This window comes from Limulus polyphemus, unplaced genomic scaffold, assembly GCF_000517525.1.
Source record: "Limulus polyphemus unplaced genomic scaffold, Limulus_polyphemus-2.1.2 Scaffold1879, whole genome shotgun sequence".
NCBI classification, from domain to species: Eukaryota; Metazoa; Arthropoda; class Merostomata; order Xiphosura; family Limulidae; genus Limulus; species Limulus polyphemus.
Window position 1 is genome coordinate 74,601 of NW_013667489.1, and position 12,338 is coordinate 86,938.

The 12,338-nt window shown below is 31.2% G+C and overlaps 1 protein-coding gene across 4 annotated transcripts in view; it reads right to left on the minus strand.

Annotated features, from left to right (window-relative positions):
• Nucleotides 1–11,011, minus strand: part of LOC106465234 (piggyBac transposable element-derived protein 4-like) — a 28,364-nt gene extending 17,353 nt beyond the window's left edge. The window contains exons 1-3 of one of the 4 annotated variants that reach the window (XM_022393095.1): nt 10,914–11,002; nt 7,267–7,391; nt 2,713–2,822 (exon numbers count right to left, since the gene is read on the minus strand). In XM_022393095.1, the coding sequence (XP_022248803.1) occupies nt 2,713–2,822; nt 7,267–7,369 (213 nt within the window). In that variant the 5' untranslated portion in view covers nt 7,370–7,391; nt 10,914–11,002. Of the gene's footprint in view, nt 1–2,712; nt 2,823–7,266; nt 7,392–8,178; nt 10,173–10,809; nt 10,828–10,913 lie in introns of those variants that run through there. The other 3 variants (XM_022393096.1, XM_022393097.1, XM_022393098.1) reach the window with 3 other exon arrangements.
• Nucleotides 11,012–12,338: the final 1,327 nt, after the last annotated feature.

Consider the following 12,338-nt stretch of genomic DNA (forward strand, 5'->3'; position numbering starts at 1 on the left):
TGAAGTAGCATGACTTAAGCTACTATATAAAAATAATAAAAGTCACACATATCCCATGCAGTTTTTTCCAGAAGCAAGTTTTTTAACGCTCATAGAAAAGCACTATTGGCTAGTACTAAATACAACCTCTAAATAAAATGGCAGTTACTATAATAAGCACCACCCACATTCATATTGTAAAATCCAGAGAACAACGTTTCGTCACGTGCTTTCCTTATCATCCTATGATTTGTCAAATGTGAGATTGGAATAACATGGTACTAAAATTGACACCTTTGACTAGGATTGTCTAAAAGTTTTACAACTGAGGTTTAACACGCCCAGACGCTGTTTTATAAATAAAACTAACTAAAAAAGGTTTAGGTACCAATCATAGATGGCAGGACCAGTGCTGAAATGGAAGGATATATTTGTAAAAAATTTTTTAAAATAATTTTCTTCTTAGAGGGCGCTTATTTACAATCTAAAACATATTTTAGGTTTTTATCATTAAATTCTTCTTTATACTTCATTATATAATACAATTTTGTACAAAATAATTGAATGTTATGCTACTATTTACAAAAATAAAATCTGAAATCCAATAAAAGATAAGTTCTCTATCATTTTTTCAATTCACAAATGTGATTTTGCCCTCACAATAAGATCAAAATGGCCACGGCAGATAAAGGGTTAAGCTTAACAATTTTTTTTAGAATTAATGTTACCTTATTTCCAACTAGCAACTGTTCAGGATGAGGAATAATGCTTAAATATTTATTTAGTAAAAACTGAAGAAAGAGTAGAATTTAATAACCCAGCCATCCCATAATCATTAGATACTAGCCTTCTGATATCATTCCTCAAAGGCCCTACTCCAATCCTAATATTTTGCTTTATGTGTTTGAAAGATTCAATTTTTTCTTTTTCAGTCAATCTTTTTTGATGCATATTTTTAATTTCCTAATTTTCCATTTGAACAGCTCTCTTGATCTTCTATAATCTTCCACCACTGTGGTCAATTTAAACTTATTATATTTATAATGGTTTTCTTTAAACCCTTTGGGAGCCAACCTCGCGTTTTTCTTGCAGCCACCCTTTTTTCTCAATAAGAAACAAGCCTATCTTGAATACTTAAGATTTTTAAAATATTTCTATGTTTGATCAGTATCTCCAACTAATTCAGTTGCCCAATTCACAGTACACGGTTCTTCTCTCATCTCATCAAAATTAGCTTTTTTGAAATCTGAAGCCAAAATCTCATTGTTCTTTATCTCCTTATGCAGCAAGACATCAAATCTAATTTAGTTTCACCTGGTGGCCAGTAATAAATACCAACTAAAAAGTTGTGTTATGATACATACCTTTACACACAATTCATTTCTTTATCATCAGAATGAAGTGATTAAAATTTGAATTTAATAAATGAAGAACAAGAGAAAAAAAAAAGAAAAATTATTAGCACAGTACTACCAGTCCACCATTTTAGAGTCAAATACAGATCAAAAAGACAAAGCCAAATTTAGAGGCGACTGTACCGCCACTATAATAAACGCAACTGGCAAATGTCTAACCACCAATACTCATAAAGCAGTTTTGCGTATTTCTCCCAAAAATGAAAAACTGCAAAAATAGAGATATCAGATTTCATATTAACAAAGAAAAGAATTAATGAAAATTCCATATGCATCCAAAAAACAAAATTCAGACATTTGAGTCACCATAATAAAATAATTGCAACAGATATGAATAAATGATAACCATAGTGAAAATTTATATAAAAACTAAAAAATATATATTATTGTAAGCTATATTTTCAATGTTGTAATTTGTTAGCTATAGGACGAAGGATGCAGAGAAGGCTCTAAAGATGTGACAAATTTTTGTCACAAAAAATTGAAGAGAGGAGTTAAAAGAAAGAGACTCACTGTTTAAAGGAATAAGGTAAAAAGTAAGTCTGAATGAATACAACATTGATGAAACTATTGGAGAAGTAGAAAGAGATTACAACAATAAAATTGAAGAAATAAAGACATGCTATAATGACAAAATTGATGAAGTAAAAAAAACAAGCACCAACGACATACAAAAAAGCATCATTGAGATAGAAAAGAACATCAGACATAATAAATGAAATGAACTACAAAATGCAAACAGCCAGCAAAACTCACACCCTTAATATCATCAGTAAATTTAAATAATGTATTGACCATTCCTTCAATTATGTTATTGAAAACCTTCAAGTAATATTTCTTATAAAACTAAATTATATAATTAAATATATAAAAAGTTCTTAGCAATATTTTCTATGCTAACTTTAGGTCTGACAATACACAGTTATATTTTTACAGCACATCGTAAAAAAAAATGAAATCAATAAGATATTAAACAGGAACCAAGAAATTATCATACGTTTACACTAAATTCAACGTAGAGGTTCACTTGAAACAGACTTTATCAATTTCACAGCTGAAGTGAGTTATGTACTTTCATTACTAATTGGTAACCAAACACTGTCAGTGTTAATATAATAATATAACAATTGCAATAGGTTTAATTATGAACTTTGTATTCTACATATCTTACTACTACTAACAACATTTCTGCAAATCTACAATGAATTTCTTTACATAGTGATAAAATTGGTTACAGTACAGGCAGACGAAGAGAACACAACTACCAAAGCTGTTTACTTTGACAAAAAATTATGTAACATTTTAACCTACAAATTACCTCAGTCATTTCTATTTCTTCATCACTGTTCTCTTCAAGTTCATCTTTTGCTATATCAAACTCAAATACAGTACTTGAAGATCTATCTTCTATGGAAGTGGATTCACTTGCTAGAAGTATAAAGAAAATATTTTTCTCTAGAACAATAACCTTGAATATAACTTATATACCATTATGTCATATATTAAATAAAGGCTGTAAAGAATACATACTTTCTCAGCATCTAAAAATTGACACATGTAACAATGTTCAAAACTTCAGTAGTTTACATATTAAACAAGCCAGTATTGTATTGATTTGTAATTCATATTAATACCACTAGCTAATATTTGATGATTCAGTTATATCACCACTCAGGCTTTACAAACAAGAGTGCAAAACATATTTCAATCTCTTGTGTGGAGTATTTCTTATGGGTGTGAGCAGTCTACTGAACAGATTAAGGGTTGATTCAAGGAGAGGAAACAAAGAGTTGTAATAAGTAAATGGGAGTTCAGTAAAACTACACTGAAGTTGCATGAGGAGCACCTTAGGATTCTGTGCTGGATCATTTACTGTTTTTGATATAAATTAACGATATTGATATGTGAATGGTCAATAAAGTTTACTTAAAATAATGAGCATGGTTAGCTGTGTATGAGGAGGATGTGGTTTTACAAGCAGATTTGAAACACTTGGTGAATCAGACAAATATGTCACAGATATCATTTAATTATGTTAAGTGGAACATTGTCAAGTTTTTATAGGAGCCAAATTCTTTACAGTAGGTATCTGTGAGTTGTTGAGGATAAATTTCAACGATAAACATATAGCACTCAATTCACTTGTTTTAAAATAATATATTCAAAAGAAGTCAAACGTATGTACAAAAATTCTTTACACTATAACACCCTTTGACAAGACAAATTATTCTCCTCTATCTTTGTTATTATAATATAAGCTGTGAAACACACTTTAGAATCACCACTATAACTACTGGTTATCACAGCTTTAAATAATTGTCTCCTTTTTAAAGTCCACACAGGCAGGTTCAATTACTTTAGAACTAAATTATTCTCCTCTTATATTACAATACAAGCTGTGATACTTTCACTTGAGAAATCACTCCTTACGGCTAATTCACATGCAGTCTAACTTTATTTTTACTAACTTAATTCAACACTCACACAATATAAACTAAATAATACTCTCATATTGAACTCAAAACAAATGGTTGTGTATATCTAATAGAGGTAATACATGTGCATGGATGTCTGCAGAGGAGAGCAAGGGAGGCACTTGCACCCCCTGGAAAATGAGAAATATAATTTCTCTATATTCGTTAAGCATATGTATATGAATTTTTTTCTTCTTTCCACAATTTCACTCTACTTTGCCCCCACCTGGAAAAATTTCTATGGAAGCCCATGTGAATGTATACTTTCTTAATTTAAACTATAATTATCACCTTGTTGAAAATCAATTCAATAATATTATGGATGAAAAAGGTTTCGGTGTTTTTGTCAATCAGTCTCTTAAGCCTTTCAGGAAATGCTATTCCCAGTGAGAAATCAAATAGGATTTGGGGTTTTATCTATATGAATAATGACTATAAGACAAAGGAGGTTAATGTTTCATTGAATATATCTCTTGTTAGACCTAACTTAGAGCACCGTTTTTATTCTTGGGTACTTTATGAAATAAAACAAGTTGTTCAAAATTATTAAAATGATGGCTATCAGGATGAAAAAGCTGTCTTAACAGAACAGGTTATGGTCTTAAAATTATTTTCTCTTGAAAAAAGGGTTAAAGTGGATCTGATGAAAGTGTTAAAAATTATAAAAGCATGGATATTGAATGAACATAATTCTTTGTGATGTTATTTGTAAGTGGTACGAATATAGATTTAACATTTAGCAAGACAGAAATTGTCTAACAATACAATTCAATATTTCAAACAGGGTGGTCAGCCTTTGGAATAGACTGCCTTCAGACATGGTACATGCTAGAGGATTGGGAGAGTTCAAGAGAGGACATGACGAGTACTTAGGAAATCAAGGCTGTTTATGGGCAAATAGGTTTGGTGATTAGAACTGGATAGACATAATTGGCTATTGTTATCTTTCAAATGCTACAACTAACATTACTTCCTGTTCTATGTGTAATACATTTATTCACATTGTACATTATTCTTGTTAAAAAAAAGTTTTGGCTATGTAAGTTCAGTACGTGATTACCATGAAGTTGTCATCTAACACAGTTGATTTATGGTTGTTGGACTGTTTTAAAAATACAATTTATGGAAAAGCACAGAAATAAACATAACTTAGCGGTTTGGTCAATTTTTATTACCTATTGAAAATCTGGACAGCAAGTTCTATCTTTCATTTGTTTAATAATAGTAATTTTTAGCTTGGATATTTTAGATCTCATTAAACTATTCATATAGTTGTGGGATCTAGAATATCATCTTCAGTATATATGTTTTTACAAATCATACCCAGCAGTACTGGTTAGAGTAAGAAGTTTAAAATCTAGATTTTATACTGGTTTCGTTACTGTCAGTAACTACTTTTTAGTAATATATATAGTAATGTAAATATATGGGTGACTTGGGCTAAGGATTCTTCTACAGTAGGTGTCTGTGACTTGTTGGCAATAAATTAGACAATAAACGAACAGCACACACTCCAATTGTTTATAAAATAATATATATATATTTGAACCATATATACAAAAATTCTTTACACTATGGGGATCATAGTTGTATCTTAAACACTATACAGTTCTCTTCTTCTTGTTAAAAGTCTACATAGGCCAATTCAATTGCTTTAGATTTCAGTTGACATAATGAACTATTTTTCTGTACTTTAATTGCAAATGTATCCGTGTATAATTCACTCACACTGTTGCACGAGTTACTGCAGTTGTATCCTGAGCTTTCAATAATCGTCTGCCTTTTGTCAAAGTCCACACAGGCAGGTTCAATTAGCTTAGAACACCCTTTGATGAGACAAACTGCCAATCTTACTCTAACATATTAACCATTAGGCCATTCACTCTCACAATGGTTAACTTTACATTTTCTAACTTTTCTCTGACCAAACTTCTCTTTCATGTGACTTTACTTTTACCCTGTTTCTGCTCGTCTGGTCGCAGTTATTTATACATTTATCACTTAGGACTTCTAGAAATCTCCATAGCCTTGACATCAATAGATTTCAAACACAATGTTTGATAGCCTCGACATCAATGAATTACAAACACAAAATTAATTAATTAATATTACTACCTACAAAATAATTCGTCTTTTATATCTGACAGTTACAAGCAACTATCTTCTCACAACTGGCTTGTAACAGTGAGTGGTTTTAGAAGTGGAATCTCGTATCTGCTTTTAATTTCATTTTTTCACATGTGAGGCTTTATCTGGCAGATGGTGTATCTCTTCTACTGTGTGGGTCCTGCTTTCATGTATTAGATTTTCTGTTTTGGCCTTATTGTCTGAATAGTTTTATTAAAACAATGCAAGGAGAACATTTTTACACACCAATTCTCTTAGATGTTAAATTTAACTGCTTAGTAATATTTATCTTGACAGTCTGAAATAAATATCAGTATTATAGATTTGTAGTAGATATATATATATATATATATATAGGACTATACTGTTTTTCCTAGATGTGAAAAAAAGCATTTATGTGAATGAATAATAGACTGACAAAGTAAATATATTTTTATTCACAAAACCCTTTAGTTGTTTTACTATTTTATTGTGTTTTCCTAACAAAGCATACTGTTCATTCTGAATACTTTTTGCATTATAACATTAGACTTTCCCACAATTTTCTACAACAGTGAACCAACTTATTTCAAAATTTACTCTTCTAAACGAGACTAACATATGGATAGTGGGTTAAATGTTTAATAAAGAAACATGCTAAATGATGTGGACTGACTGTTAGATGTGCAATATGTAAAGTACTAAATTAAAAGGGTTTTGAACATTATGTAAAATTTGATGCACAGAAACATTTGTAAGCAAAACTCCTAAGTTTATGACAATTAGTTGAACCAACATTGAGAACAAATGAAGCTTACAAGTGGGAATAATACATTCTATTGCCAGTTATTTAGATTTCAATATAGGGTGGGTAAAGGAGCCAAAATTAGAAGTTTATTATTATTATTATAACTAAGACTAATTTTTAATTACTTAAGTTAGAACTGATACATACAGACTCACACACACAAACTTCTATTACACTTAGTTTGCAAAAATATCTTTTTGTATTTCCCTAAATTAAATACCAAGCAATTGAATGCTTCTTGATATCACAGTTATGCATTTATGGGTGAGAAAAGTGAGAAACTAGTTCAACCTTGATGAAGAAATTCTAATTACTACATATTGCAAACAACTGGATTATCAAGTCTTCTATATTTTTATAAAATTTCTGATCAGTGATGGAAAATGCTGTTATGTGGCTACATTATAAAAGGCAGCATTTGTACAATGGTGATAAAAATTATTTCCTAGCAATGACATAACATATTCTTAATATCTTTACTTACAAGGTGATGGTTTTATAGTTTCATTTTTCACATGCTTGATATCCAGCAAAACATTCTGCTCTTCATCAGAAAAGGGTTCAACTTTCATCTCAAGTACTTCCATCCTTTATGTACTTATTTAAAGACTACCAAGAAACAAAATTAGAGTATAAATCCTTCTAAAAGACTATTACCACCAAAAAAGTAAAGGAAAAATATTAAACTTTACATTACAATTACCTAGGAATTAACAGCCTTAAAATTTATAACACATCATTATGAATAACAAGGAACTATTCATTCCTTCTTGGCTGTTCCAATACATCAACTTCTGAGGAAGTGTAAAAATTTAGATCCATGCTTTATTTTTAAAGAAATCATCTGTTCCTCTCTTATACTCCCATTAGGTGAATAGATGCCAACCACCAATACTACCAATGGTAACTCTTTCCATAAGCTAACCACCTTGGAAAAATAAAACTGTCTTCATTTAAGCCTAACATATCCTTTCCAAATCTTTGGCCTGTGTATTTTTGACATCTGTTTAAAATGGATAATAGAAAAAATGCTTAACAGGAGTTACTGTGTTTAAATTTAAAACACACATATACAAGATAAAATTTAAAGATGTCTTGAATAAGCTTGTCAAAATGTTGTATATTTGTAATAGTTTTTTTTGCTACCCATTGAAGCCATCACCAAACTTTATTTCCTAAAAGTGAGATCTTCATCATCAAATTCACATACAAGCTTTGTACATCACAAGAGACACACTTCCCAGTGTTATGCCAAAGAGACATTTTCAGTAATGAAAGCAATATAAAAATCATGATAAGCCATACAAATAACTTATTTAATGTGAACTGCATTAATGAAGCTTAATTTGATGTGGAAAGTATATAATAAAAACATTGAGAACTTGTTTAGTCCTACCTTTATCAGTAGACTATTACTGCCAGTGAGGACATGTACAATATGCAGCTTTAGCATCCTATGTGGTATCAACAAAAGTTATTTTTCTTGTGAATAATGAAAATAGCTTAACATACTGCAATTCAACATAGTTATTTATTATTAAAGGGCAACTTCAAATGTAATAAATCATGTCAATGCTACTTTTCTGGGGATAAGAGCAAAGTTTTTCTTCAAGCTTTATATAAAATACTTTTGCATTGACCATCCTTGAAATCTGGATTAGTGGAAGACTACAAAAGTTGTTGACTTCTAAAGTCACCAGTTCTTTGTTAATCCATTATTCTTTTATAAATGTTTTAGTGTGATTTCAATACCACTGTTGATATATTTTTACTCAAAAAAGAAGTTCACTGTATAGTCCATAACACTCACTGATAAAAGTGATTAGTTCAACGTGTAAATGAAATAAAACGGCAAAAAAAAAAACTTGTTATGAGAATTTTCTTCATACTTCTTACAAGTAATAATAAGGAAATATTGATTTCCTGTATGTTTTTTGTATACAGTTTTGGCACTTATAATAAACCATCTGGAGCTTGCTCGCATTATCAGCAGACAGCATACACTGTTGATGAAACCACATTGTTTGGATGAAACCACAAATGGGATAAGTCTATGGACTTACAACACTAAAACTGGGGTTAGATTCCCTGCAGTGGACTTGCTCAAAAACAAACAAACCAACATCTGTAGACAACCTAGATATACTTGTGCTGAGGATCCCCCACACATTCAGTTGCATATCATCCAGCTGTTATCTTCATTTAATGCAGATTCCAGTCTATGAAGTATACCACCAGCATATTTCTTATTCCCCGAGATGTTCAACTTGGAGAAAGCCTTTCCACTGGATGAAAATGTTGATCATATCTTTGAATCCTTTCCAAGTCCTGATCTTTTTTCCTCCTTTTCATTTGTGGTTGAGAATAACAATGTATCTAGGATCTTGCAAGCATGCTGTTTATGGTACACAAAAGAATGTTGCTAACAACAGAGCATGCATAAATAAATTTCTGTCAACGTTCTTTTTTCACATTATGCAAATCAACTGAGTTATTTATGAGAACTAAAGTGATTATCATACTGTGTATTTTATTACTTAGGTTACTACTGGAATTACTATGCTTGCCATCGGTAGGCTTATAGCTGGTAAAAATAAAGGATATAAAGCTAACACTATCTAAAAAATCTACAAAATAAATATCCAACCCCTTATAGAATACAGCTGCCAAGTCACCATAAATATGCCGGATAACACACTCAAGAAAGTATAATATTAACAGAACATTAGTCAAAGTTACACACCCATTATCTATTTACACAAAGTAAGTAAATTCTCACTTAAAGGCAAGCTAAATACACTGGCTAAAAATTATTACAAAAAAGCAGAAACAAGAAACACATTAACCTCTGCCCTTCACACCATTACATGTGCACCACATACAACAATATCCCCTTACAATATGTACCACAGCCAAACACAGAATATGCTCACACCATAAGCTTCACTTAATTTTATATAACTAATCCCATGTTTTTGCCCTACAGCAGGTAGACTATTCGGCACTTGTCCTGTGAAAGCAGGTTTTCTCATGGTACTCCCATTCTCACACACACAGCAAATTCCATGGCATTGAATTTATATATTACTGCTAACCTATGACCTTGATTATGGGCTGTCAATGTTTGTCAATACTTGAAATCCAGGATCCCAGCCTCAACCCTCACCACGTCGTCTTTGATTTCACCTTGCCATTAAAATCAAGACTAATATCCTAATAGTTATTAAAAGCCCACTTTAGTTAAAAGCAATCTTCACAAGCAGGGCAAAGGATGATGGGAACCCCTGAACACCATAGTTGAGAAAAGTTCCTCTCCATTTCAAACTAAACACCTACCATGAATAAAATAGAAAAAATAAAAATGCCATTGGTAAAATTTTTAGGGCCTGGTTTAAATTGAAGTGCTTTAAGCCACAGTAAACATTTCAAACACTAAGCACAGTTAAGATTAAGTAAGTTATATGTATAGCTTAATGTGATATTTTTGTTATTTAAAATGTCCAATCTCTCTCTCGTGTGTGTGTGTGTGTACATGTAGATATATAAATTGTATAGTATTGGAAAGTGCCCCTCTTGCAATGCGCGAAGTATGTATGTGAATGTTCAAATTACAGTTGCTATAACTAATCCTTAATTTGTCAATTTCTTGATAGTATATTTCATTGTTTTAAATAAAACTTAAAAGTACATGTGATAACATATTAATATTTATAAAATATTTAAGTAATAAAAAATTACAAATTTAAATATACCCAAATATTAAAAAAAAATTAATTAAATGCGTATGCAAAACGTAATTAAATGCTGAGTAATTATCACATTGTATTCTCCTCACTTCCTAATCCTACCCAAAAAACAGTAGTTAAAATTTTTAGTTTTAAAATTTTATGATTGAAAAGATAAATTATAACTCCGCAAAATTAACGTTTACTGTTACACTAAACTTGTGAATATTTCCATTTGAAATTGAATGCAAAATGACAGAAATAACACTTTATACAAAAGTTAGCACGTATTATCCTTGTACTTTTCAAATTTCAGTCTAAGAATGTTTCAACCATATAAATATTGTAAATACAATATGTTTATCGTCACAAACTAGTGAGTAATATTTCAACAAACATAACTTACTATTACTAAGACTAAATCTTATTTTTCACAAGTGGTTTCCTAAACAAAGAACTTAATTCCTCTGTCTACAAAACCCGCGAACACAGTACTGTATCGTGCTGACACCAAACGGGAAATTATCATAAATGTCGAACCAAAGCAAATTACGATAGTAATCAATGCAATTATTCACATTTTTTTTAGATAAATCATAAAATCACATTGAACACAAGTCTAAAGAGGTTGTAATTTCATTGTATATGTCACTGGTTAAATCATATATGGAATAACGTGTACATAGCCGGTCAAATATTATTCTTACTGTCAGGTTTTTATGTATGAGCCAGATTCTTTAAAGTAGGTGTCTGTCACTTGTTGGCGATAAATGTCAATAATAAACAAACAACACACAGTCCACTTGTTTTAAAGTAATATATTAAATTACACAGTTGGTTATCACAGTTGTATCAAGACCTCTAAATAATGGTTACGACAGCGGAAGTCACGTGACACTGGTAACACGTAATGAGTGTCTAGAAAGATCGAGGAACCTGTCGAACGTCCTAGCGTTTGCTAGTCTCGCGCTCTTATAGTATATAAACCGGCAAATAAAGTAACGGCAACAACTGAATTGCAGACAGAGAGATATAGAGACAAATAATCGAGTCAAGCCGTAAGTAAAGTGCGTGAATCGTTGTGAATTCTAGAGTGTGTTTAAGTTAAACTGACTGTGGAAATTAAGTGTACCGCAAAGTTGAATTCAGAAAGAATAAACTAGTTTTATTTAAAAAAAGAACTTGTATCGCTGAAGTTCTTCGAAAATAATTTCTACGGAAAATTAATAAGCGAACACAGAGACGTAACAAATTGGTTTCAAGAGTGGGATGGAAAAGAAAAAAATGGAAACGAGAAGTGGCAACTCAAACTACGACTTGGCAGATTTGATGGCAGCAATACAAGAACAGCAAAAGAAACAAGAACGAGAAATTAAACTAGAAGAGAGACAACAGGAGTGGCAAGAAAACCTGCAACAGTGGCAGCTCGAACAGCAAAATAAACAAGAGAGATTACACCACTTGTGGGAGGAAAAAGAAACAAGAAGAGAGACTACAGCAGTGGTTGGAGGAGAAAGAAAAGAAACAAGAAAAGATACTACAACAGTGGTTAGAGAAGAAAGAAAATAAACAAAAAGAGTGACTACAGCAGTGGTTGGAGGAGAAAGAAAATACACAAGAAAAAAGTCTCCAACAATGGAGAGAAAGCCAGAGTATACAAATGGAAAACATTAGTAAATTTCAAAGTGAATTAAATACCTTAAAGGATGATTTACTGTCTTTTACAAAAGAAAGATACATTAACCATCGACTTAATCAGCCCAAGACAATGGCAAGCCCTTTCCAGACCCTGCAGCTAAACCCTAATGCAGACATCTTCAGTCCTATTAGA